At 36.8% G+C, this 26,519-nt stretch overlaps 1 protein-coding gene across 1 annotated transcript in view; it reads left to right on the top strand.

Annotated features, from left to right (window-relative positions):
* LOC125279389 (nephrocystin-4-like) overlaps positions 1-26,519 on the top strand; it is a 192,306-nt gene that overhangs the window by 21,046 nt on the left and 144,741 nt on the right. The window contains 2 exon segments of the mRNA XM_048209024.1: positions 14,756-14,925; positions 17,106-17,170. Of these exon segments, the coding sequence (XP_048064981.1) occupies positions 14,756-14,925; positions 17,106-17,170 (235 nt within the window).

Here is a 26,519-nt window from a genome sequence, read left to right as displayed (position 1 = left end):
CACAGACCTAACAGACTCTGCTCCATCAAATCACTCTACATGCAGACATGTACACGCATACTCTCACTCTCGCCACCATTAAAAAAACATTCAAAACTCACAGATGTTTGTAGCATACTGATTTATTGTATTTTCAGTATATGGTGTTGCATTTCAGAATAATGAGTGGGTGAGACGAGTTCAAATTCCCACATGTGTGAGCAAGGGAAGGTATTGGTGGGTGATCAGAGAAGGTTAACACAGTTTATCCCGCCAAGACTACAGTATTGATCGGCGAGGTCAGTGAAGTTTACCTGTGGGGTACAGATGTCCCTTAAACGGAATCAACTGCTCCCTGTTTCTTTGACCCCTTTTTGCACATCCTGCTCAACTTAATTGAGTTGTTTGTATTGATTTGCTACTCCTTCTGTGTGTTTGGGACACTTATGGTCCAATGAGGCATTGTGTATTGACAGCTGGCTTCTAAGACTTATCATTCTTCGCGTAAATGTCCAACACCACAGAGCACAAAGAGGAAGCCTGATTTGTTATGACTAAACATGGCCAAATAATGGTCCACTGGTGCCATTTGAAGGATGTTTCACATTGTTTTTAACAGAAATCCAGTCAACGCATGAATTGTAGTGTTAGGAAGCTACTTTGTAAATGAAGCCTGGCAAGCTACATGTTATTTACTGTAAGTAGATACTACAGCTATTCTTTTGAAAAAGTAGCATTAGTCTATTGAATCTGTACTTAAAAGGGTGTGATCCACCTTATTCCAACACCCCTGTAAACAGTCAGTGAAAGGCTCGCTTTATGAACGCAATGATACGTTTTTTAAAAAAAAAACTGGGTAAAAATGAGATGACATTATTCTACTCACCCTTCAACCAATGAACATTAAAAGGACATTTAAAAGTGTAAAAGCATCAACAAGGTACTTTCAACAGACCATGAAAAAACGTGATTCTTTCCACAGCAATAACGGACGGGTCAAATATAACTATAGTGATATACTGTATTATGTAATATATGTTCCTTAATAAAAAAATGTTCATGAAGCATTGCATGATACTATTTCAAAGTGATTTCCATCATTTTTACAGATAATAAATTGTATTTACCTGTGAAAACAAACCTGGAATGAGACGTGAGGCTTTGAGGAGAAAAACGATAGATTCTTCATGCATTCCAGTAAATTATTAATGGGATATATGTTGTCCTTTTTCATACTATTATGGCAAAATGCAAAGGGACAAAAGAAAATAATCACGAGGATAGAAAGCAGTGACTGAAAAGAGCTCCTGTCATATATTCTTGTAATAACATGTTAAAATACCAAGCGTTACGTTATTCTCATGATGTCTAAAAAATAAAACATGAAATAAACATTGACAGCTCATTCAGTCAAAATGACGGATAAGCTTTATTTGTAGAGCAACCTTATGATTTGAAACGATTCATTTCAGTCTTTTTAAATGGAAGTTCCCCAAACCGGAAATGCAACCCATAAATTCGAAACACATTAGGATAGTCAGGAATAAGGTGGATCCCTTTACTCTGTTTTTTTTTTTTCAAAATACAGTAAAAACGGTAATATTGTAAAATATTATCACAATTTACAATAACTGTTTTCTATTTTAAGCAAAGCAATGTGTTTTTGTGTAAGAAAAATATCCATATTCAAAAGTGTTTTTAAAAAAAATGTCAGTATACTGTATAACAGTATCTGCTTTAATTTTATTTTACCATGTAAATGTCTGTAGTATCACTGTTCAAGAGCTCTGATACCCGCAGAACAAAACCTGCAGAATCAGCCAATAAATTTACCTGAACTGCTGTGTAATATTTACAAATGTGTGATTCTAAAAGATATTGTTTTTCTTTTATAAGGCTTGTATTTATCGAAGTATAGTACTTGCTTTCCTCTTCATTGCTGTTTAGAATGTCAGGGCTGTTTGGTTTTGACTTGCTTTAGCATTCTGCCGTTTGTGGTTCCCTATGGGTTTATAACAGAGAAATTTTGTCTCATTTAAACGGGTCGCACGACTCATGCTGCGCTTTCCCACTGGTTTGTGCAGCTTTGAACAAATTGGCCTGGTTTCTATAGTTGAAACCGGTTTGCACAGTGCTGTCCATTGGGCCAGCAGATAATTGGTCTGCACTGCGTGGTTCAGTTGGGTAACGCTGTTTCATCCCACTTTTGGAGTGTTTGCCATTTACGCAACAGAATACTGCAGCACATAATCACAGTGGAGCAGTTTTGTAGTTTGACATAATGTAGTCACACCGACAGGAAAAGTAGTCACTTTTTTTAGTGTCAGTCATGCAACCCTATCTGTTGTTTGATCTGAAATGCAGTAAATACACACACACATATATATATAAATATAAATTAATATTTTAAAATTTAGTAAAATAGAAAACAGTCATCTATATATATATATATATATATATATATATATATATATATATATATATATATATATATATATATATATATATTAGGGCTGGACGATTAATCGAAAACTAATCGAAACCGAAATTCAGAACCTCTAACCGACGTAATTTTCCCATGTCGGTTATTTCGGTTTTTTAATCCTGTTAATACTTCCCCCTTAAAAACATAACTGCGTGTGTAGCCACGTGACTCCGCCCAGTCCAGTCAGTGGCATAAAAGACTTCGGTAAAGTTGGTTTTATATTCGCACATTCAGACTTCTGATAAATTCAGGCTTTCCAATAAATGTGCAATAAATTAATGTTTGCGAATTTTAAGCAGCGACATGATATTGACAACCAACGATTGTCAACTTACAACATTTTTCACAGTCGATCAAAATAGGCAAGTATTGTTTTAATGGCATATTTACTTGTGAATGTCCACTGAATGTCCAATGTAGTGTGATTAACAAGGCTATTGAATACGGATGTCCGAATGTGCGAATATAAAACCAACTTTACCCAAGTGCATAAAAGCAAAACACGGAGGTGAACGCTGGTTCAACACATAGTGATGGCGCGCGAGCGGTGAGCCTTGCGTCTTGACTAAACTTTGTCAGTTGTATTTGTTTTATGGTTTGGACATTCAAGCGATTAGACGATCGGATGTGTATTATTATATCGAGCTACCGCGCTCGCATAGATATATACATATATATCTATGCCGCGCTCGCGCAGCTGCATGTAGCACGAACACTCATACAAACAGCTGCGCAAAACGTGAAGATCGCGCGCACACAGAGGAACGCAGAAACTTGTTGTCAGCGCTGTCCTGTGATTTATCACTAAAATAGCTTAGAAACTCAAAAGTTATAGCATCTATTTTTTCTACTTTTGAAGGAACTATTTACAACCCACAGCTTCACAATTAATAGAGAGACAGTATGACTAATTCACACACGCAATCACTACTGGTACTGTGCTAATTTATCTTTATCTGATTTACAACGAGCAGAAACCTGTAAGAAATGTTACAAACCATATATAAAAGAACTGCTGATAGTGAGCTATGATGTCAGATCACTCTTTCAACAGGAAAAAAATATCCCACCTTAATAGTCAATCATAGGCTATTTACAGTACAAACCTTGTCAGTGAACTATGAGGGCAAAAAAAAAAATCAGAAATAAAATAATTGTTCATTAATCATAATCGAGGTAAAATGTTCAATTAATCGAGGTTTTGATTTTAGGCCATAATCGTCCAGCCCTATATATATATATATATATATATATATATATATATATATATATATATATATATATATATATATATGACTGTTTTCTATTTTACTACATTTTAAAATATAAATTTATTCCTTTGATGGCAAAGCCAAATTTTCCGCATCATTATTTGAGTCTTCAGACCCTAGTAGGGCTTTACAGTATATCATTTTAGCATCTATCGTGATGTGTGCATCCGCAATAATCTCATCGCAGGATGTGCGATGTCTAATAATAGGGATCATTAATCCATACGGACCAGACACCACGGTTCAAAACGCACCGGATTCTCGGATTAATTGCAAAGTTTGACCATCATACAATGAAAGTTTTTTTCTGTGAGCACACATGCACGTGAATACCAAATGCCGTTCTCTTCCGCATCTATTTGTGCCTGAACTGAAAGTAAGTATACCAGTTTAGTATACCACAAGTACAATTGCAGGGTATTTTTATTTAGCACATAAATATGTAAATGTATTTGTAGTATACTTAGCACAAAATAAATTTATTTCAATTACATTTTAGTATTTATTTATTTTTTTTTCCACTAGGGGTGTCACATGATCTTTCAGAAATCATTCTAATATGCTGATTTGGTGTTTAAGAAACATTTCTTATTATAATGAATGTTGAAAGCCAGTTTTTCTGCTTAATATTTTTGTTGAAACCATGATACATTTTTGAGGATTCTTTAATGAATAGGAAATTCAAAACATTTTTTTTAAACAGAATTTGTAACAATATAAAAACTTTACTGTCACCTTAATCAGTTTAATGCATTCTTTCAAAGTAAAAGTAATAATGTATTTAAAAAAATCTAATTGACCCCACCACACACTTTTGAATGGTAGTGTTATTTTAATATATTTATTATATATATTTCTATGGTTTTATATAAACTGTATACATTTCTTTACAAATGTTAGATTTAATATATATATATATATATATATATATATATATATATATATATATATATATATATATATATATATATATATATAAAATGCAATACAATACAATAATATAATATAATATAATATAATTATTAAATCTAACATTTGAGCCCCTCAGCAAGAGCCCTGCACTCTGTGAATCACTTTCACAAGGTTAGTTAGAGTCCCTAGAGTCTGTGTTTATCTGCTTTCTGTTGCTTGCTTATACATTTTATATTCTCTCTTTCACTCTTATATGCTAGGTGACTTACACAGTTAGTAATGCAACATTTTCTCAGAGTCTTGAACTCGGTACTTTAGAAGGTCCCTTTTTAGTTAATGAGCCCATAACAACAAAACAGCCTCGCAATAATCCCTCTCGCTATGCGTGACAATCTCAAACCTGCTCCCAGCCTGCACTGGATCACATTATAATGCTACTTTACTAGGACTTTGTGCCCTTGTGAATTTTACAGGGATATTTCACAACTCATCCTGACTAATGATTTGTTGACTGCGTTTTTGGAGGCGTCTGAACGAGTGCAAACTATTTCTGGCAGAGTGGATCAGAGGCCGTATTCTGTCTCTGCTGATTGGCTTGTGAAGAGCGGGAGAGGAGAGATCTGTGTAATGATAATCTCAGCTTCTCCTACTGAATTTCTGAAGCCTATTTATTTTTATGAGGGTTTATGGAGTTGGCAAAGAATCAGGAGGCTTGATTGTGTCATGAGTGTTTGTGTTTTTGAAATGCCAGCCTATCCTGTCTTTCAGCTAATGTTCTCACCTCACAATCGAATGGATTCACAGTTTACAGATTATTAGCTGCTAATGAGAGTCAGAGGTTCAGAAAATTGGACGCGTTCAAAAATTCAGGCCTGTGACTCACCATTTTGAATATGATCACATGAGATTTCTTTGTAATATTTTTGGATATTGAGTATTGTGCATAATCTTTTCTCGTATTTTACATTTTGCTTTCATCTAATGCTCACTTTAAAGTTATCTTTAAGAACATGAATAATTTAATAATGCTGTTGAATGTAATCTTTAGATCTTAAAATGACACTTGAATCAGCTCTTTAAAATGATAGTTATTTATATTAGAACTATGAATCGTAACTAATGTGCATAAGAGAAACAAAGAAACTATTCTTCAAAACTTAATCAACAGTCCACTGTCGATAATATTCTAAAGCTATTTGGTCTCCATTATGGTGTGCATTTCAGAAAAATGGATTTAAAAGACATTATGATGTATCATTGATGTGATTTTCTTATCTGTATCTATAGGATTGACAGGAAGGGAAAGCAGTCTCAAAGCATGAGTGAAAGAGAGGAGATCCTGCCTTTTGAATTTGAAATATGTATCTAGAGCTCTGACGTAACCAGCCCCGCTGGTGCGCAAATTCATATAAGAATGTTTATTCAGCTCACTGTGGTTCATTTGAAGTTCAGAGTAAGACCAAAACAAGAGCATGTCACACAGGTTATGTGCAGAAGACAGGTAAAGTGATGAAAGGAGACATTTTTCAAAAGTTAGTTTTGTTTTGAATTTTACATGACCCTCATTTCATGCTGAAAAATAGTGGTTGACCTTCAAAGACCCGCTGTTGTAAAACTGGAAAAGTTATATAAATAATACATTTTTACTAGGCCAGTGGTTCCCAAACTTTAGAGTGGAGTACCCCCTGAAAGGACTATCATCCTTCTGCGTACCCCCTCTTTTCCACTTAGACTGCAGTCACGTCTTTACCATTAAGGGACAACATTTGCCCCCTAAATTGATTTTCCAGTGCATATTTTTAACTTTATAAATTACTTTATAAAATAATGTTTTAAATAAAATGTTAAATAGAGAAATATGCAATGGTAAAACTTTTAAATATTAAACTAAAACCGCCAGTAGGTCACTGTTTTTATGAGTGAGTCATCGAGTCATTCATTCAGTAACGAAGCAGGTGGCTGTGAATGAATCATTGAATCATTGACTCGTTCAAAGCCGCAGAATTGTTCGCGAAATACAGACGTGTGTTGTAGTTCTGTTGTGGTTTTCGTTAGAACTATTATTTCATTGCAAAATAGAGTAAATACTGACAGTACTGTGTTTAAAATGACCTGCTGTATAATAATGTCACGTTTGCAGTCATGTGGATATTTGGGAACAATTGCATTCTTGCTCGTTATCATCATTAAATACAAGAAATCACACAAGGTATGTTTTTGTATCGGAGAATGTTTGAGTCTTAAATCGAAATTAATCCATTATATGTGTCTATATTTGTTCTTCGTGTGAGTAAGTGCTAAATCTCCACTTTTACAAAGGTGCATTGTCGAGAACGATAGTAATTTAGCGCGATTTAGGGCAGCAGACTCTGCACGCAATCTATTATATACATGCTGCTTGTGTGGATACAGTCATTTTTGACTGCAAATGATGAGGTAATTTAATTAAATGTACTGGATTTACGGCATTTTGGCAGTTAGAAAAACATGCTCCACCTGGAAACAAAGCAGTCATGATGCCAGACCCCCTCATGGAAGAAAAAAGCCATTGTGTTTACAACTGTGCCAATGAGTGCTTATCAGGATCAACTAAACGCTGGATTTTGAAAAGTATGTGAAATTCACATAGCGCCATTGTTGCAGTAAACTTACATGACATTCTTGAATGAATTGCACACCTGTTATTGTAGGGACATTGACTTTACATTTTCAGGCCCCTAAACATGATGCTAAACAAAACAAACTGCTTTACGTCGGCCAGACGTCCTCTCGGGAGATCCTTCGCCTGTGAAAGCTTCTATGGAGTCCAAACCTTCTGCTGTCAGTCTGAATATCTGTACATTTACTGACATATTATGAAAAATATAAAAATTAGAATTTTTTTTTGCATAAACTTAAAGGGGTACTTCACCCCTGGAAAGATGAATGTGTATTTAAAATTGGTTATTTATGTAGTAGAAATGTGAAATTATTTTTGAATTTGGAGCTTTCTAGACTGAGAAAAGGCAGAAAATGTATTTTTGACTAATGTGGATGAAAGACAACAACTCCCAGAATGCACTTGTTTTGCTGCCCTTGCGAGGCCACGCCCAAACCACGCCTATCGGTTACAGGCGGCATTCAGGAAAATTCAAACAAATAAATCGTGAGTTAGTTCATACATTTACAGCGAAATGGTGCTAAATTGCTTTGTACCTGGATGTACACCCAAAACCAGGAAAGGACAAGTAAGTTTCCATCATTTTCCGATTAAGTTAAAGATTTGGAGCGATGTAAACAGTGGCTGCGGGCCATCAAACACCCAAAGTTTGGAGATGACACCGTTATAGAAAACCTAAAAAAACGCAGAATATGTAGTCTCCATTTCAAGCACGAGGACTACGAACCAAATATCTTTGCAATGAAGAGAACCATTCTGAAGGACACCGCGATACCATCGATATTCACTTTCCCAGAGGACGAACAGCCTGGGCATCTGGTACTAAGCGTATTCGCCTAGAGGTAAGACTCGCTGATACTAGACTGATAACACAGTAGCCTATATGTAGTGTTGTAGGTAGCAGTAAAACTGCAAACTTAGCAAAGTAACGTTAGATAGACAATTACATATAAGTTGCATATAAGTTGACTGTTATCAAAGTAAAGCCACTGTTCTGTAAAACTGAGTTTATTTATCTATTTATGCTAACGTTACCACAAAAGCCTGTTGCTGTATTGGTTGAGATGACTGCAGAGACCGATACATTTGCGAGATGAACCACTGATGTAGTGCAGACAAAATAAAGTGAATTACTGTAAGCTTAAAAATATAATTGACACCCACTTTTGATAAAATCTTTGATCTATGTCCGTGAGTAACCTCAAAAGCGCATATGTATGGGCGTGGTGAAAAAATGCGGAACTACCTGCTATTACTGGCTGTAGTTTTAAGCCTCTGGCTAAAACTAAAAAATATTCTTTTTTACAGAATAAAAATGCATAAATCTCTCATCTCGGGCTGATATGAAGGGGGAAAGCACGCTAATTCGAAAATACTAGTGGTATTCTAGTAATACAAAGCTTAATGCTAAATCCTGAAGTAACCCTTTAATAAGCTAACGCCTTAACAACAACTTTTTAAAAATTATTTTTTGTGAATATGTGAAATATATCAACTTTTATCTGAAGGTGTGTAAATTTCCCACTACAGATGGTCATGTTGTTTTTAAAGCTGCTGTCCGTAACTTTTTTTGTGTTCAAAATTTACAAAAATTATTTAATGAGAATGTACAACATGAATCCATTTTCCAAACTGTGTTTTTGTCTTACCCTGAATCATTATAGTACACTTATAATAAGTGTTTATATTCAGATTATTTCCGACCGGACTGGTAGGACCCGCTGCAGAGTATCACAGTAACTGCGTGACTCGCCATAGACATACACGGAGAAAAGTAGCTCCGGCTACGTTTTTCCGCAAGACACGTGCAGTTCTGTTTATTAACCGCTAGAGGGCCAAAAATCGTCGACTGCAGCTTTAAATGCTGCCTGTGAGCTAAACAAAGAATGTATGCACAAAGTCAACAGATCTAAATATTCACAAAAAACACCCTTTCAGCATGAAACCAATTCTCCACTTTCTCTGCCTCTCCCCACAGCCTCTCAAAAATTTGTATCCCCCAGGATATAGCCCCCATTTTAGGGTTAATCAACCCACTCTGTAAGCACTTCTTTCATAGAGACAGAGCGACACGCGTCATAATCTGAAGACCACGCCCACCGGGGGGGAAAACAATCCAACCGTCTCCATTGACTTTGTATTGCGTGAGGCTGCCTCTTTGTCTTTTCTGACTTATTACAAAAAACAGAACAATGTCTAAAAGCTGCTGTGTGACAAGGTGCATAGCTAACAAGCTAAAAAACCCAGAAATAAGTTTTTATAAGCTGTCGATCCCAAAAAATGAATGTTTAAGGACATAAAAGTGGATACAGGCAGTGAGACAGAGCGCAAATGGTCATAATTACTTTAAGAAATACACTGGAGGGGGTCGTAATCGGCGACAACATATGCTAAACAAACCAACATAAACAAACCATTCATTATTTTTTTACCATGTCAAAGAATTATTTCACCTGTCGCCGATTACGTTCCCCTCCAATGCATTTCTTATAGTAATATGACCCGTTGCTCTCTGTCTCACTGCCTGTATCCACTTTTATGTCCTTAAACATTCGTTTTTGGGGGTCGACAGCTTATAAAAACTTATTTCTGGGTTTTTTAAGTTTGTTAGCTGTACACCTTGTCACACAGCAGCTTTTAGACATTGTTCTGTTTTTTGTAATAAGTCAGAAAAGACAAGGAGGCAGCCTCACGCAATACAAACTCAATGGAGACGGTTGGATTGTTTTCCCCCCCCGGTGGGCGTGGCTTTCAGATTAACATAAATGCGCTCTGTCTCTATGGTTGTTTCATATGTCATTGTTTTCATTGGAATTCTGATCTGTGTGAACCTATACTTTATTCTATGCTACTTTACTGCCTGTAAGTAGTATGAATTCAATCAATGGCACAACCTCTGCTCTGCATTTAAACTAGCCTCAAGTTTAAAACCCTTTCAACCCACACAACCCAAACTTAGCAGGAGCTCTTGTGGTCTGATTTTAAGACTCAAGTACCATCGACCCACATAGCCCAAAAAATCAACCAGAGCACTTCTGCATGCTATTAAATCACTTGTAAATGGACACATTTAAATCTTTGTCGGCTTGGTATTTTAGGAGCATGAAATACAGTGGAATTAAAATAAAGTTACTATTGCATGAAAGGACATTATTTATGGCAGAATTTTTGACTGACATTTGTCATACAAAGTTTAAAGTGTATCCTCATCCACATGACTGTGCAAATACACTTAAAACACACATTAAAGGCAGGATAGGTAAAAAATTTATAAAAAACTTTTTTTGAAAATTTGTTTAAACTTTATTTATATATCAATACATAATTAAAATGTAAGTACTCTGAAAAAGAAAGTATAAAAATCGAGTGTCTGTAGACCTCTCACGACTGTTTTAAAGACAGCTCATTATTTCCATTCACTCCACCCCCTCCCTTCTGGGCTCCTTCCAAAGCCACGCCCCCAAAACGCATGAACGTGCGACTCCGACCACTGAGCTGGAAGACGCATTATTTACCTGAGACGAGCGGAGAGGAAGGAGCACAGTGCATGTAGTGACATCATGTCAGAATCACATGTAATAAAAATAACTTTATAATTATGAAGATAAACAAACAAGATGTATTTTAGTACTCACTATCAAGCTAGCATATTGATATTGGTAAAGTTTAAAATATATATTTTTTAATTCGCTAACGAGTTAGTTATCTATAAGGCAAAGCTAAAAACAGGTTGCATGATACACGTTTTTCCATTACCATCATTTACACTGTGATGAAGATGAATTTCGTGTAAGATTCATAACATATACGTTGTTCTACAGATAAACAGAGTAACATACACTCAAATATCAACTCACAACTGCATTGCAGACACAAAATAATAACACACACATACAACAAAGTGTGTACGACACACACAGATACAAGATAAAGACATCAGTAAACATAGGTAGAGAATATAAAAACAAAACAAAGGCGAAAAAAAACGTTCAGGTAAACTTACAGGTGAACATGGTAAAAGAGTTAGACAGAGGGTAAATATAGTTCTAAGAAAAGTTCCTAGATGCGGAGTAACGTTAGGCCTACTATCTGTTAAACATGTACTTAGTTATCTAAAGCAAAATTATGCACAATTCAACACTATCATCTTGAGCTAGGCCTATAAAATATTTATCGTCTCTACTACGGCTCACTAAGTAATGTTATGTTAGCTATATTACGCAGCTATGTGTGCTAATGACACATGCTTCATGAACAAATAAACAAAAAAATATGTATGATCAAAATACAAAAAGAAAGATTTACCTGTCCAGCAGAAATAAAGCCATCAAGGAGTCACTTTTCAGCCCCTTGAGTTCCCTCAGTTCTCGCCATCGCTGGAAAGCCACGCCGATATTAACTCGCGTTTTATTTCTTTGTTTATCCAAAGACTTTTTGTTCATTGCCTTTTCTTGTACTGTTACTGTCTTCCTTTTTTTGCCTGGTTTGCCTTCACTAACTGCATAGGCCGGTACTGTGAATTTTGCTTGCTGTTTCTCTGCCATTGTTTTGGTATTCCTAGGATCCGTGCCTCTTGAATTCCCCAAATCAAACGTGCGCGCGCAAGTGGGCAGGTCATGTGTGGCAAAAGGGTGGTTGCCATGGTTGCAAGAGAGTGACAGTCGCCTAAGCCAATCCTATGTTTCGTCCCGGATGGAAATAATGAGCTGTGTTTAATACAGATTAAACGGTATAGAGTCACTCAATTTTTATACTCTTTTTATCAGAGTTCTTACATTTTAATTATGCATGGATATATATAGAAAGTTTAAACAAATTTGGAACAAAATTTTTTACCTACCCTGCCTTTAAAGCCCATTATTATATACATCATATTTTATTAGCAAGAGTGTAATATATATATTTTATTTATTTATTTGTAATATATATATTTATTAGCAACAAAATATATATATTAATGTTTATACAAATATTACACAAGTATTAGTATTAGGCATAAAAATGCACATCATATCATAAACAGTAGACTCTGCAACTGGCAAATATCTCTAATGATTAGGTTGTGGACATATAGCAGCCTGTCTTGTAATTGCTGTTACATGGACAAGGACAGGGTCATCCTATTGGTTTTCAAATGTGAGATCTTGTTCGGATAATGCATACAAATGACCTAAGTAAATATGACTTGCTGTGCTGCGTGTGCAGGGTGCTTGTATTGATTGTGCTCTGCTCTTCTGCCTATTTCGCAGAATTATTTGCTTTGATGTTTGTGTAGATTTTTATCATTTTTTTTCCCTAAAAGCCCTTCCTGCATAATCAGAGCTGCTGCTATTGATTGGTGTGGTGTAAGTAGGTGTTTCTTGTAATTGTTAAACTGGTTCAGTGGTTGCTAAACTTTAATGGACGCCTCCATCTCTCATTTGGCTTCAAAGCTAAAGTGAGAAAACATTGTTATTGTTATTCTGGGAAATGAATATTTCCTTGGGCTAAACATTCGACTTGCAGTCTGTGAGACAATTTGTGAGTGTGCGAGAGAGAAATTTGTATTTTCTGCAGAAGAAAGTTTGAGGCTGGTGGAAATAGTAGGTGATGGCCTGCGTTTTCTCATAGATCCCCAGTGAGATTCTTTCTAAGAGCCACAGGATGCTGGACCAAGTCTCTGTGTGCTCTTTTTTTTAAAACAAATCATTATGTCCAGACCTCCTCTTTAGGTTCTTTTCTCAGCAAACCTCTGGGTTTCCTCTCATAAAGTTATGTTACAAGTTTAATATCCTCCTACACAATTTCTCACTTTTCGCCACAATTTTTCATGTCCATAACCTTGTGTTTCTCTCTCTGTTTTCTCACCCTCTTATCTCAGATTCCATTATTTATGGAATTGTTTGCCAAAGCTAGTAGCACTATTATTATTGCTTGTATGTAATGTTAAAGGGTTAGTTCACCCAAAAATGAAAATTCTGTTATTTATTACTCACCCTCATGGCGTTCCACACCCGTAAGACCTTCGTTAATCTTCAGAACACAAATTAAGATATTTTTGTTGACATCCGATGGCTCAGTGAGACCTCCATAGCCAGCAATGACATTTCCTCTCTCAAGATCCATTAATGTACTAAAAACATATTTAAATCAGTTCATGTGAGTACAGTGGTTCAATATTAATATTATAAAGTGAAGAGAATATTTTTGGTGCACCAAAAAAAACTAAATAACAGCTTATTTAGTGATGGCCGATTTTAAAACACTGCTTCAGGAAGCTTCGGAGCATTGTGATTCAACGTGTTGAATCAGCGGTTCGGAGCACCAAAGTCATGTCATTTCAGCAGTTTGGAGGTTTGACACGCGATCTGAATCATGAGTCAATACGCTGATTCATAATGCTCTGAAGCTTTTTTGGGTGAACTAACCCTTTAAGGGTTTTTAGGACATCTTATGAATCCCTAACCCTACGTATTACACTTTGGTGGGTAATAACTCATCAACCAGTGTTTGTGCTAGGGACAAGAATAACAAGTCTCTTCTACTCACCAAAGTCAAGTAGCCATTTTCTATTTTAATATATTTTGAAATTTCATTTAGTCCTGTGATGGCAAAGATGAATTTACTGTACAGCAGCCATTACTCCAGACTTTAGTCACATGATCATTCAGAAATCATTCTAATATTCTGATTTGCTGGTCAAGAAACATTTCTTATTAATATCAATGTTCAGAGCATTTGCTGCTTAATATTTTTTGTGGAAACCTCGATACATTTTTTTTCCAGAATTCTTTGATGAATAGAAAGTTCAAAGGCACAGCATTTATTTGAAATAGAAATATTTTGTAACATTATAAATGTCTTTTTTGTCACTTTTGATAAATTGAATGCATCTGACCCCAAACTTTTGAACGGTAGTGTGTCTCAACTGCTTGATTGCTTTTATCATCACCAAGGCCCTGTTTCCACCTGGTATCAATTGGATCACGTGTGGACAGCACTAAATACAGGTGTATTTGGTGGTCTAAACGTGGTCTAAAAAGTTTTATGCTTGTCCACTTTCGACCACTTCCAGAGGTAGTTGAAAACGCATTTGACTGGATTGCTTTCTTAGTGGAAATGCTCATGTGTTCGAACAGCCACTAAAGACCACCTACTCTCTGCATACTGACTTAATGCGTAAACATTATGCAAAGCGCACTAGCCAGGTGGAATTTAAACTTTGTTGACAGAATGTAAACATTATTATCGCCCAGCTCTAATCTGCTAAATGCGGCATGAAGAGCATAAGGCATGAAGATATTAAATTATTATAAACATTAACATCATTATTTCGTATAAAACTTTGAAACAATGTGTATTGTGAAAAGTGTTATACAAATAAATTTGACTTTGATTTTGCACGAGCAAACAATGCTTACAGTGGGGGAAAAAATGAAAAATCGTATCTTTTTTTTTTTCTCTCTCAAGGTTGTTTACTTCCACACTTCCCTGTGTCTGAAGTCTGTGGTGGCAGTGGTGGAGTTGGTGTCTCTGTCTACCAGGGCAGACGGTTCCCAGGATGCAGTGGGGTCAGGGTTCGGACTCCTCCAGCTCTTCACAGGTCGCGCAGACAAAAGCATCACTCAGGGAGAGGGCAGGTAATGGTCAACACCAGCAGTGCAGAATGGGCATTTCCAAGAGTCAGAAAAATGACACTCCTTTAGACTCCAAAGCACAGTCTCATTCACTATGCAGCAAATGCTAAAACAAATAAAGAGTGAATATAGTGGTTTTAATTGGCCCACTATTCAGCAGAAGAAAGAACTGGATGTGTGCCTCTTTTAATGAGTCTGTAATTTTATGTTGTCAGTGTTGTACTGAAAAATGAAAAATATCTGTACAACCCCAGAATGTGGTGGATTTCTACAATGAGTTGGAAGGGTCCACTCCCCGCTGAGTTTTCTTGTTTTTTTTTGTCTTATTTAAATTCATGCCACCAAACACATTCCTCTCCTTCCACATGTTCCACAAAAACAGCCACCTCTGAAACTTTATCTGTTAGTGTTGCTTTTTGGCAGTGCTACTTTAGTAAAAAGAATTCGTACTGACCCCAAACATTTGACCGGTAGTGTACAGTGGGTACGGAAAGTATTCAGACCCCCTTAAATTTTTCACTCTTTTGCAGGTATTTGCTAAAATCATTTAAGTTAATTTTTTTTCCTCATTAATGTACACACAGCACCCCATATTGACAGAAAACACAGAATTGTTGACATTTTTGCAGATTTATTAAAAAATAAAAACTGAAATATCACATGGTCCGAAGTATTCAGACCTTTTGCTGTGACACTCATATATTTAACTCAGGTGCTGTCCATTTCTTCTGATCATCCTTGAGATGGTTCTACACCTTCATTTGAGTCCAGCTGTGTTTGACTATACTGATTGGACTTGATTAGGAAAGCCACACACCTGTCTATATAAGACCTTACAGCTCACAGTGCATGTCAGAGCAAATGAGAATCATGAGGTCAAAGGAACTGCCTGAAGAGCTCAGAGACAGAATTGTGGCAAGGCACAGATCTGGCCAAGGTTACAAAAAAATTTCTGCTGCACTTAAGGTTCCTAAGAGCACAGTGGCCTCCATAATCCTTAAATGGAAGACGTTTGGGACGACCAGAACCCTTCCTAGAGCTGGCCGTCCGGCCAAACTGAGCTATCAGGGGAGAAGAGCCTTGGTGAGAGAGGTAAAGAAGAACCCAAAGATCACTGTGGCTGAGCTCCAGAGATGCAGTCGGGAGATGGGAGAAAGTTATAGAAAGTCAACCATCACTGCAGCCCTCCACCAGTCGGGGCTTTATGGCAGAGTGGCCCGACGGAAGCCTCTCCTCAGTGCAAGACACATGAAAGCCCGCATGGAGTTTGCCAAGATGGCGAGAAATAAGATTCTCTGGTCTGATGAGACCAAGATAGAACTTTTTGGCCTTAATTCTAAGCGGTATTTGTGGAGAAAACTAGGCACTTCTCATCACCTGTCCAATACAGTCCCAACAGTGAAGCATGGTGGTGGCAGCATCATGCTGTAGGGGTGTTTTTCAGCTGCAGGGACAGGACGACTGGTTGCAATCGAGGGAAAGATGAATGCGGAAAAGTACAGGGATATCCTGGACGAAAACCTTCTCCAGAGTGCTCAGGACCTCAGACTGGGCCTAAGGTTTACCTTTCAACAAGACAATGACCCTAAGCACACAGCTAAAATAACGAAGGAGTGGCTTCACAACAACTCCGTGACTGTTCTTGAATGGCCCAGCCAGAGCCCTGACTTAAACCCAATTGAGCATCTCTGGAGAGACCTAAAAATGGCTGTCCACCAACGTTTACCATCCAACCTGACAGAACTGGAGAGGATCTGCAAGGAGGAATGGCAGAGGATCCCCAAATCCAGGTGTGAAAAACTTGTTGCATCTTTCCCAAAAAGACTCATGGCTGCATTAGATCAAAAGGGTGCTTCTACTAAATACTGAGCAAAGGGTCTGAATACTTAGGACCATGTGATATTTCAGTTTTTCTTTTTTAATAAATCTGCAAAAATGTCAACAATTCTGTGTTTTTCTGTCAATATGGGGTGCTGTGTGTACATTAATGAGAAAAAAAATGAACTTAAATGATTTTAGCAAATGGCTGCAATATAACAAAGAGTGAAAAATTTAAGGGGGTCTGAATACTTTCCATACCCACTGTATATTTGATCCATAACCTCATAACAACATGTATACATTTCCAAATATTTTGACTTATTTTTATTTTACATTTATTTTAACCACCATTTCTTTTTTAGGTTGAGTCTGTTCAATGGGACCCCCAGAGCCCTCCTGCACCCAACGCTGAAAGACCCCTTGCAGTGTGAGTGCAACCACTCTTAGTAGTTTATAGTCCACATTGTTTGCAACTCAATTCTGCTAAATGAATAGTGGATTCACTCAAAGTTTGTAAACATGAAATTAGAATTGACCCTAATTAGTTTCTTAATTCAATGCCTGTTAATGTTGATGCATTGAAATGAATGGCAATAAAAGTAATTCCCAATATATTTGGAAAAAAAATGTATCACAATACCATTGTGATACATTAAGATGTTCTTGAGAGCAAGCCAAACCTACAGTCTCCATATTCCAGTCAGAAAGACTCCTCAAAAATGTGTACCAGAGGAGTTTAAGGAGGAATTCAAGTGTGACTCCGTTCTCATATGTAATGCCCTATTGTCACGATCCAGTTAAGTCCTTCCCTAATTTTTCTTATTGAATAACCGGTGTCACACCTACATGCATCACGTTGCTGAAGTGAAATGGGTTGTGAATTGTTTCATGTTGACTTTTAAAGCTGAAGTGATCAGTCAGTATGAATGTGGGTTTTAAAACATGAGATCATTCTCAGTTTTGTTCTAGGCAGTTCTCCATGAGTTGTTTAGTTCGGTACAGTAGATAGATGTTTCATTGATGTGATTACCCCAGCAGCACAGCAGGTATTTGAAGGCTTGACTGAACTGGCCCGATTTCTGGGAAAGCGCATGTAGTGAAATTTGACACTAGATAACATATTCAACTCATGGTCTCAAAGGAGTCAAACTGAGCTAGAGACAACAGCAAGAGCTTAGTAATAAATAGTTGATAAATAGCACTTTATGGTTTCTGACGCTAGTGATGAGAAACTATTTGCATGTGTGTACATTTGCCTCGTTTTTCAAATGCTTTCAATATTTAATCTGTCAGTTTGCCTTGACTTTTTCCATTTAGATTTGTTTCCACTTGAAAGAAAATTGAATTAGGACTATTTCTTGCAGTGCTGTTCTAAGTAAACAATCTCCATCATGACCGTTTCAGATCTTGTTTTCTGATCTTTCCTGACACTGAAAGGTGAACAGGCTGCTTCTGTTGAAGGAAAGTCTTGAATGTGCAAATTAAAGAAAATAGTTGAGACTCGCCTATAAATAATTGAAGAGATTCTTGAAAAAGATTTCAAAAAGTAGTCTTAATTGCTGAATGTTCTTTAATGTTGGCCCTTTTTTGCTGTTGTGTTTGGCAGATTTTTCTTATCCAGGAAGATGTATTTTTGACCTTGTAAGTGTTTATGTGCTTTCCTCTATTTAGGTTCTTATTATTTTGTTATAGCTTATCAATATGTTCCACTTTTTTGCTGTTATTTAAATGGTTGTTTATACCACGTACTGTATATACATTAATTTTCTGTCTGTAGTTTTGAGAAGAATACACTTTCTTTTTCATTCATTCACTGTGGATTGAGAGCACTTAAATCCACAAAGCACACTTGAAGGCTTTGTGGATTTAAAGCCTTCAAGTGTCTTCTTTTTGGAAGATGACAGCAGCAGGTAGTACTGAACACACACAAAAAAAGGAAAGAAATGCATGATTGTTACACAATTATGTTAAATATTGCATAAACAATACAATAAATGAATATACTTAACCTAAACGAAGCAAATTTTTTTTTTATAGCAAGAGCATACTGCTTGCTTTGTAGATGTGTTAATCTGGATACTGAGAGCACCATGTGAGAGTGACTCATGTATGTAGTGTATCTGCAGGGTGTCCAGCTGTTAGAGTGGAGAGGGAGCAACGCTGATCTAAAATTCTCTCTGAATCCATCCTCTCCTTCAAGCCGTGTGTCTCTGTGCTACCTGCCATTCTGTCTCAATTATGCCTCTCCATGCTGGAGGGAGGAGATGTCCTGCTGTCTCTCTGAGAGCCACCTCGGGCCTCTCAGATCACACACAAACTTGCTGTCAAACACACAAACATAGGTGCAAATATTCTCTCACATGACTTATACATCAGCACACACACATTCAGCTATTGTTTCATTAATGCCACTGAAGCCACCGTCTGGATGGTGGATAAACTACGGCAAAGTGGGAGGACGAGGCCTAGAGCAGTGCTTAACTGGTTTTTGTTCAGGATCATGTGACGACCTGACACAATACCAGTTCAGTTCCATTTAAATCAGTTTAGTTTGTAATTCAAATGAATTCAAACCAGTTTTCGATTTAGGTTGTTTAATCCATTTCCATTTGATTCATTCTTTAAAACTTGATTCAAACTAAACTTGATAAACTGGATTTCGAACCAATTTAACTCATTTTAGTTCATTTTGAATAAACTTTGTTCAATTCAAATTTGATTCAAATAATTTTATTTTGATTAAAGTTTACTTCAGTTCACTTTAATTCATTTTCATTAATTAAAATGAATTCAAGTTCATTTGGTTCTGTTCAAATCAATGTCATTCAGTTTAGTTTAGTTCAGTTAGACTTTTCTCAATACAGATTTATTTAAAAGAATAGTGAACAAGCCAAATGAACCACAGTGACTCGGGGAAAAAAAACCTTAAAGGTCCCGTTTTTCGTGGTTTTTTGAAGCTTTGATTGTGTTTATAGTGTGCAATATAACATGTGTTCATGTTTCGCGTGTAAAAAAACCAGTATTTTTCACATAATTTACTTAACTGTATACCGCTGTTTCCACTGTCATAAAAACGGGCTGATGACTTCCTTGTTCTATGAAGTCCCTCCTTCAGAAATACGTAACGAGTTCTGATTGTGCCAGCGGTTCCTGTGTTGTGATTCGACAGCAGTTTAGCGCATCTTGCCCGGAAAGGTCATGCCTCTTACCATAACGTGGAGATGAATGCGCTCAGTGTTATTGTAAACATGTCTTTAATTTTACCCTATCAATTTGAGCCGGAATCAGACCCGGTGATTGGACTGCGGGATGAAAATAACAGCGTTTCGACGACATGGCGACAAACACACTCTACAAATGCAACTCTTGTGTATTCCTGTGGGCGGAGGTTAGTCAAAAAACTGTTTCAGTGACGTCATTAAAGAAGGAAGTAGAGGGATGTAGTCCAAACTGGCCGTTCGATGTAGGCAACTTCTGTTAAATAAAATATCTCGCTTGGCATTGAACTTTGAGCTTTAACATTTTACAGATTTTATTTATACTCTAACAACAACATTACACACTGACTAAAGTTTGAAACATGGGATCACGAAGAACGGGACCTTTAACAGATGTTTAGATAGATTAGGAAGAACCATGGGAGAATTCAAGATATTTTCTTATGTTTTTCTAGGATGAGTTCACCCATGTTTCCCTAATTTGACGTTTCTACTATTTGACAGGTTTTGATTGGATGCACGGCCTTTGATGTCACAAACAAAAGACATGGCAAATATTTTTTTCTTCTTTTTTAAAAATCGGAGATAAGCTGATTTATTTTGCTATATTTATTTTTCAATTATTTACATTGTTGGTTACCCTTTTTTTTCTTTTTCTTTTTTTTTTCTGCATTTAGCATTGATTTATACTCTTGCTTTTTGCAGTGGAACATTTTTGGATCACAACCGACAAGTTGAGAACTACTGGCATAGAGGACATGAAAACAGCACTGGCAAAGCCTAATAATGCTGGCACATTGAAATCTGTGCTTTATTTGATGTGTTTGTCTGGGCGCATGTCTTTGTGTGTGTGTGTGTGTGTGTGTGTGTAGAAGAGAGCGAGGGAGAGCTGTGAGAATGAATGAGCAGTTTTTCATCTCAGAAGATTAGAATGCCTATTTTGACACACTTCAGTGTTTGTAGATGGCTGGTTTTGACAAGCACAGTAGCTTAGTCACTCCTTCAGAATACACACAAAAAGATGCAAAGCCATGTTAATGTTGTTACATCTGCTGTTCCTTCACCCGTGAAAGAAATGCATAATAACCTCGAAAGGCCAAAGAAAAACAGGTCATGTAAAATGAATTGTTTAATTATGAAGTATTCACTGGGAATCAGCAACAAAGTTGGTGGACATAGAGCTAAAGATTCTGGTACACTAACTGCTATTTTAATGTTAATAATTATAGCGCTGTTTTTGGAGCCGTGGCCTTGTGGTTTGTATGCTTCACACTTGTTGAGCCTATCGGAGATGCAAGTTTGAATCTAAACTACAGTGTGTCCTGATTGCATTTCTCCCCCGAAAAAATCTTTATTTTCTCTGCTTTTTATGTTATTAAAGCTGTTGTCCATAACTTTTTTTTGGTTAAAAATGATCCTGAATAAATTTTTGAGCAAATACATAACCAGCCAGTGTTCAAAACTATCTCCTTACCCGATTCACAACGGTAAGCTTGTAACAATGTTTTCTAATTCGGGTGGTGCTGGTGGGTTTCCGTGGAAAATTTGAGCATGTCGCCGTTCTTCTTTGCATCATTATGTCACGTCTGTTTACATGAAGAAGGAGTCCCAGCTAGTAGGCTATATGGCATATGAGGATGCTGCCGGTGGCAGATCATTTATAGCCTTTTCTCACAGCAGCTGGAATACTTAAACTTATCGTTTGGATGGCAGATTCTATGGTATGACAAATTAACGTTAGAGATTAGACTGTACAGAAAATGAACATGAAAATGAATCTACAGGTAATGCTAATACACACTAAATACACGTAGTCACGCAATGCTTTTGTTTTTAACATTAACAATTTAAGAACAAAGTATAACAATAATAATAATTTGCACGGTTTGATGTGAAATGAGCGATCGATAGATTTAATCACCATGGTAGTGCGATTTATTGTAATGTTTTTTTTTTTTTTTTCTCAGTTGGTCAAAACAAATGTGGCAGATTTGTTACTTACTTGTTCAGATGACATTCTCCATTGAAAATTCGTATTTTGGTCATACTTCCAAGACTAAAATCTGTGATTCGGAAGTACAGTATCCGCCGGTGCGGTGACTGACAGCCACACATTCTTCTCAAAACATTAGATTCATGCGCGCTGAGGAGCCGTGCCGAGGCACAACCCACTTAAAGATTATAATTCTGCAAATAACTGCAATTGCAGGTTTTGAACAGAGATGGCGACAAAGAGGCAAAACTTACGGACTGCAGCTTGAAAATAAAACACAAAAATATGCACACTACCATTCAGATATATAAATTTTAAAGAAACAAATGCTTTTTAGATTAATCAGACATTTATAATATTCCATAAGATTTCTATTTCAAGTAAATGTTGTTCTTTTGGACTTTCTATTCATCAAATGACATAACTGACATTTTAAAATATATGAAATAGATTCCAATAATATTTCACAATATTACTGTTTTTTTTATCAACCTTGGTGAGCATAAGAGACTTCTTTCAAAAACTTACCGACCCCAAACTTTTGAACGGTAGTGTAATTGCAGTAATATTACAGCAGGTCTCTCATTTTTACAGATACAGTGAAACAGAACAATACAAACACAAAGAAGATCAACATTTAAAATGCATAGTGCTGTATAATAAAGCAGAAAATGATGAACTTTGCTACACAGACAAGAAATATGCAGGCCCACACAAAATCTGTGCACATATTTCCTCAGGATTGGTACTTCCACCACACACTATTCCATTCTGCAGATTGTCCACCAAAATCAGTGTAGAGAACAGAAAAATTGTGCTGATTCTTTCTGGGCCTGGTAATATGTAATCATTAGAACAGCATGTTTATTTGCTACTAAGTGGATGTTTTTTTAATCCAATTTGTTGTACTCTAATTGTACAGATTGCTCCATTAGATAAGTAATCTCAGCAATTTTGTCACCCTACTTGTGATTGAACCTGTGACCTTTCCTTTAAAAGCCCTGATCCTTAACCATTAGGCAAGCTCCATTCAGAGCCGGTATTAAGAGTGAACAGAATGACATACTGCAGCTCAGTGATTTGCACAGCGGCACAGAGTAAGCAAAGTGCGATTGTGACCAATTACAATGAGTTTGTCTGATAAAGTGACTGTGCTTGCTCTCGGGCAATGGCATCGTTCCAGAATGTGTGTGGGCCTTTAGAAGGAAATCTTTTTTTCTCTTTTCTTTTTGGAGTTTGTCTGGTACATTTTAAATCCATTGCACAGATTGCCTCCCCCAAAATCAGTGGATAATAATAGATAAGTAGTAAGATTCCATCTTGTCTTGCTCGTTTGGTATGTGAATGAAAATATGTGTGGTGTCATCTGGCACGAGGTGTATGCAGGTGTCACCGACATCCATTTCCTCAATTCAGGTAGGTGTGCGCACACGTGTTCGTTCCATTCAGAACCGGCTGGTGTTTTTTCCGATTGAGCGGCAGTGATGCACGGTTCTGTGTAATACGGCTTCGAAGTAATGGAGCGGAATGTGTGCGCTCGCGTATCCGTGTCTGGGATAAATGGCCTAATGAAAAATGGAGAGCTCTGCTGAAATGTAATGACGCAGACTGGCTTGAATGGGCCTGTCTTTCAGTGTTTTCACACCAGCCTGCTCTTTCTTTCACACAGATGCACACAACAAAGACTCTTATGGATCCCTGTCCAGTTGCGCTATGGAAAACTTTTCTTTGGCCTTGTAGACACGGCTCTAATCTAAAAGCCTTATATAAGTTCTTACATATGCTGCTTTTGTGAGATTTCCAATGTCCAAGTGTTACCTTCACTCCTTGGTGTTGCTTTTCCTGAGAACATAAGACATAAAGTGCCTGTTTTAAAAGTAAATAAGATTTATCGATTCAAATGGAGTCCATGTGGATATTTTTCCTTTGCTGTGAAAGTGTCTGACAGTGAAAGTATTCTCGAAATCATGTAGAGTGGGCAAAAATGTGGTGAAATTAAATTAAAGTGCAGATTGCTAGCATACTATATAGCTGTTGACTCTAGCATGAAATGAAACTCTCCGCTTGTGCCCTTGCATGTTGTCCCAGTTCAAGAAAAATATCTTTTCGTATTTAGTAATCTTTTATGATGGTGAGAGTTTCATTGGGTGCAGTCAACAGCACAGATTTGACAGGGATGTTTTTCTTAGTATAGGACACAGTGGTTTAACAATGATGTGTAAACCTTGGGTTCATATAAATCTAGATTTTTCTGTGCTGTGGGGTTTGACAGTATCCCGCTTTTGATCCGTTTATAGATTTTAGTGGTGCTTGCTTAGACAAGCATCACTATTATTATTGCTCATACTTTAGATGTTAACTTAAGTGTGTAATTTGTCCCGCATCGTTTGAGCTACAGTCATAAACAATACCTCAAATCGTGTGGCTTGTTTAGGAGAGATGTGCTGTTACTTTTTAGACTTATAATTAGCTGAAAAGAGGATGATAAACTGGGAAATAAAATCCCATAAACTAACAGTGAAGTAGGGACTGAAGGCATATAGGTTATAGTATGGGTTCTAGTATGAAATCAGAATCCAAACTTAACTTTTCAGCACACCTGCCAATGATGACTGAATTGAGAAAATCTACACATAGTACACAATATTAATACCTACATTTCTAACATGAATATTTATTACTAGTCTTACTACTATATATTGCAAATTCGTTTTTCGGAATATTTTGAACACTTGGGCTTAGTAAATTTTTATTTTCTTTTGTAAATAAATTGATTGCTTTATTTTGCAAGGGTGCATTACATTTATTAAATGTGACAAAAGACAGTAAAACAATCTTTCAAATAAATGCAGTTGTTTTGAATTTTCTGTTTATCAAAGAATCTTAAATGGAAAGCAAAACAGCTGTTTTCAATATTGATAATAGTTTTAGCACCAAATCAGTATATTATAATGATTTGTGGAGGAACATATGACACTGAAGACTGGAATAATGACTGCTGAAAAATTCCGCTTTCCTATCATAGGAATTAATTATATTTTGAAATATGTTAAAACTAGTGCTGTCAATCGATTAAAAAAATTAGCCCAATTAATAACACAATTTTTCTGTGATTAATTGTGATTAAAAACACTTACGTTTTTATGCGTTTTTAATATATTTTAAAATGTAATCATTTCACAGTTAAAGGTGCTATAGAGGATCTTTTCGTCGACTTAGAAACCAAAGACTGTTACTGAGTTTTTGAAATGAGCGCATGCATAAGAATTTCGAGGGAACGCCTCCCAAAACTCATGCACGAGTATTGGAACACGAGTGTTTACCACCGGCATTCGCTGTGTCGTGTTAGTGGATTTATTATGTCGGACTCACCGCATGTAACTCATAATCTGCAGTTGTTACTCCTGTCTCCTGACAAAAACATTGCATGCGGCGCCTGTAGAGTGTGGAAAGTTACTGGAGAGCGCAGCCGCGCACGTCTCTCACAAGGAACGTGACGGCAGTGATTGACAAGCCAGAGGGCCAATCATCGATCATCGCGTAAACGATTGGCTGATGTTTTTAAGGCCCTACCTCGTGCACAGATGATGTATATTAATATTATTCCTTTCAGTGCACCTAATAAATAGTCTTTTATCAGTTAATAAAGACAGTTTCAAGTAATATTGCAAAAATGTATAAAACAAAACATCCTCTTTAGCACCTTTAAAGGTGCAGTATGTAATAATTTTGTCCGCTAGAGGTCGCTAGAGGCCTATTCAAAACAAAGGCGTAGCTTGATGACGGCAAGTTTGAGTGTGGAATCTTGGGACATGTGGTCTCCACCTCAACAGACAGTGCAATAGGACTTGGGAAGAAAACATGTTAATGGATGCGATTATTAACGTTACTGTAGTATGAAGCAGAGCAGGACCGAGTGTTGTGGGAGCTGAACGAGGCCGCTGGAGCAATTGCGCAACACACGCCTCACGAGCAGCGGAACTTTTATTATGCCACAATCGCCGGCTCTGCTTCCGCTTTACCATATGTATCATATGTATTGACAGCACAATATTTATTGTGAGGTTATGATGTAAAATTATGATAACTACACTGTAGCTGCTACAGTAACTAACAAAATCTATCCAATACTGGATTTCGTAAGTGTCTGACAAGACAATTTTCACATGCCACCATTACATATTGCGTCATGCTATATTGCAATACAATACAGCAAATGTAGTTTGACAGTATATTATCAAATTAATTGATTACTGTTTAGTCAGATGATATGAAAACGATTACCACTTGTTCAACAAATATATACACTCGTGTACATTCAAACACAATAATTGGGCATACATAGCAAACGCGAGTTCAACGATTTGCGCGAGTAGATTACATACAAAGTCAATGCAAAGACGCGATCAGACTATAGATCAGACGCGTCCTCGTGCGGGTCTAGAGACGCGATGCCCCGCGTTTGGTGTGTATGCCCCATAATACTAATCTCGTTGATCGTTATAATGGCGTACGTTTTCTGTAAAGATACGAATCAAAACAACTCACCTGTCGAGCAAAACACA

Source organism: Megalobrama amblycephala, linkage group LG12 (genome assembly GCF_018812025.1).
Source record: "Megalobrama amblycephala isolate DHTTF-2021 linkage group LG12, ASM1881202v1, whole genome shotgun sequence".
Taxonomy (NCBI): domain Eukaryota; kingdom Metazoa; phylum Chordata; class Actinopteri; order Cypriniformes; family Xenocyprididae; genus Megalobrama; species Megalobrama amblycephala.
Note: the sequence above shows the minus strand (reverse complement) of the source record. Positions and strands in the feature narration are given on the sequence as shown.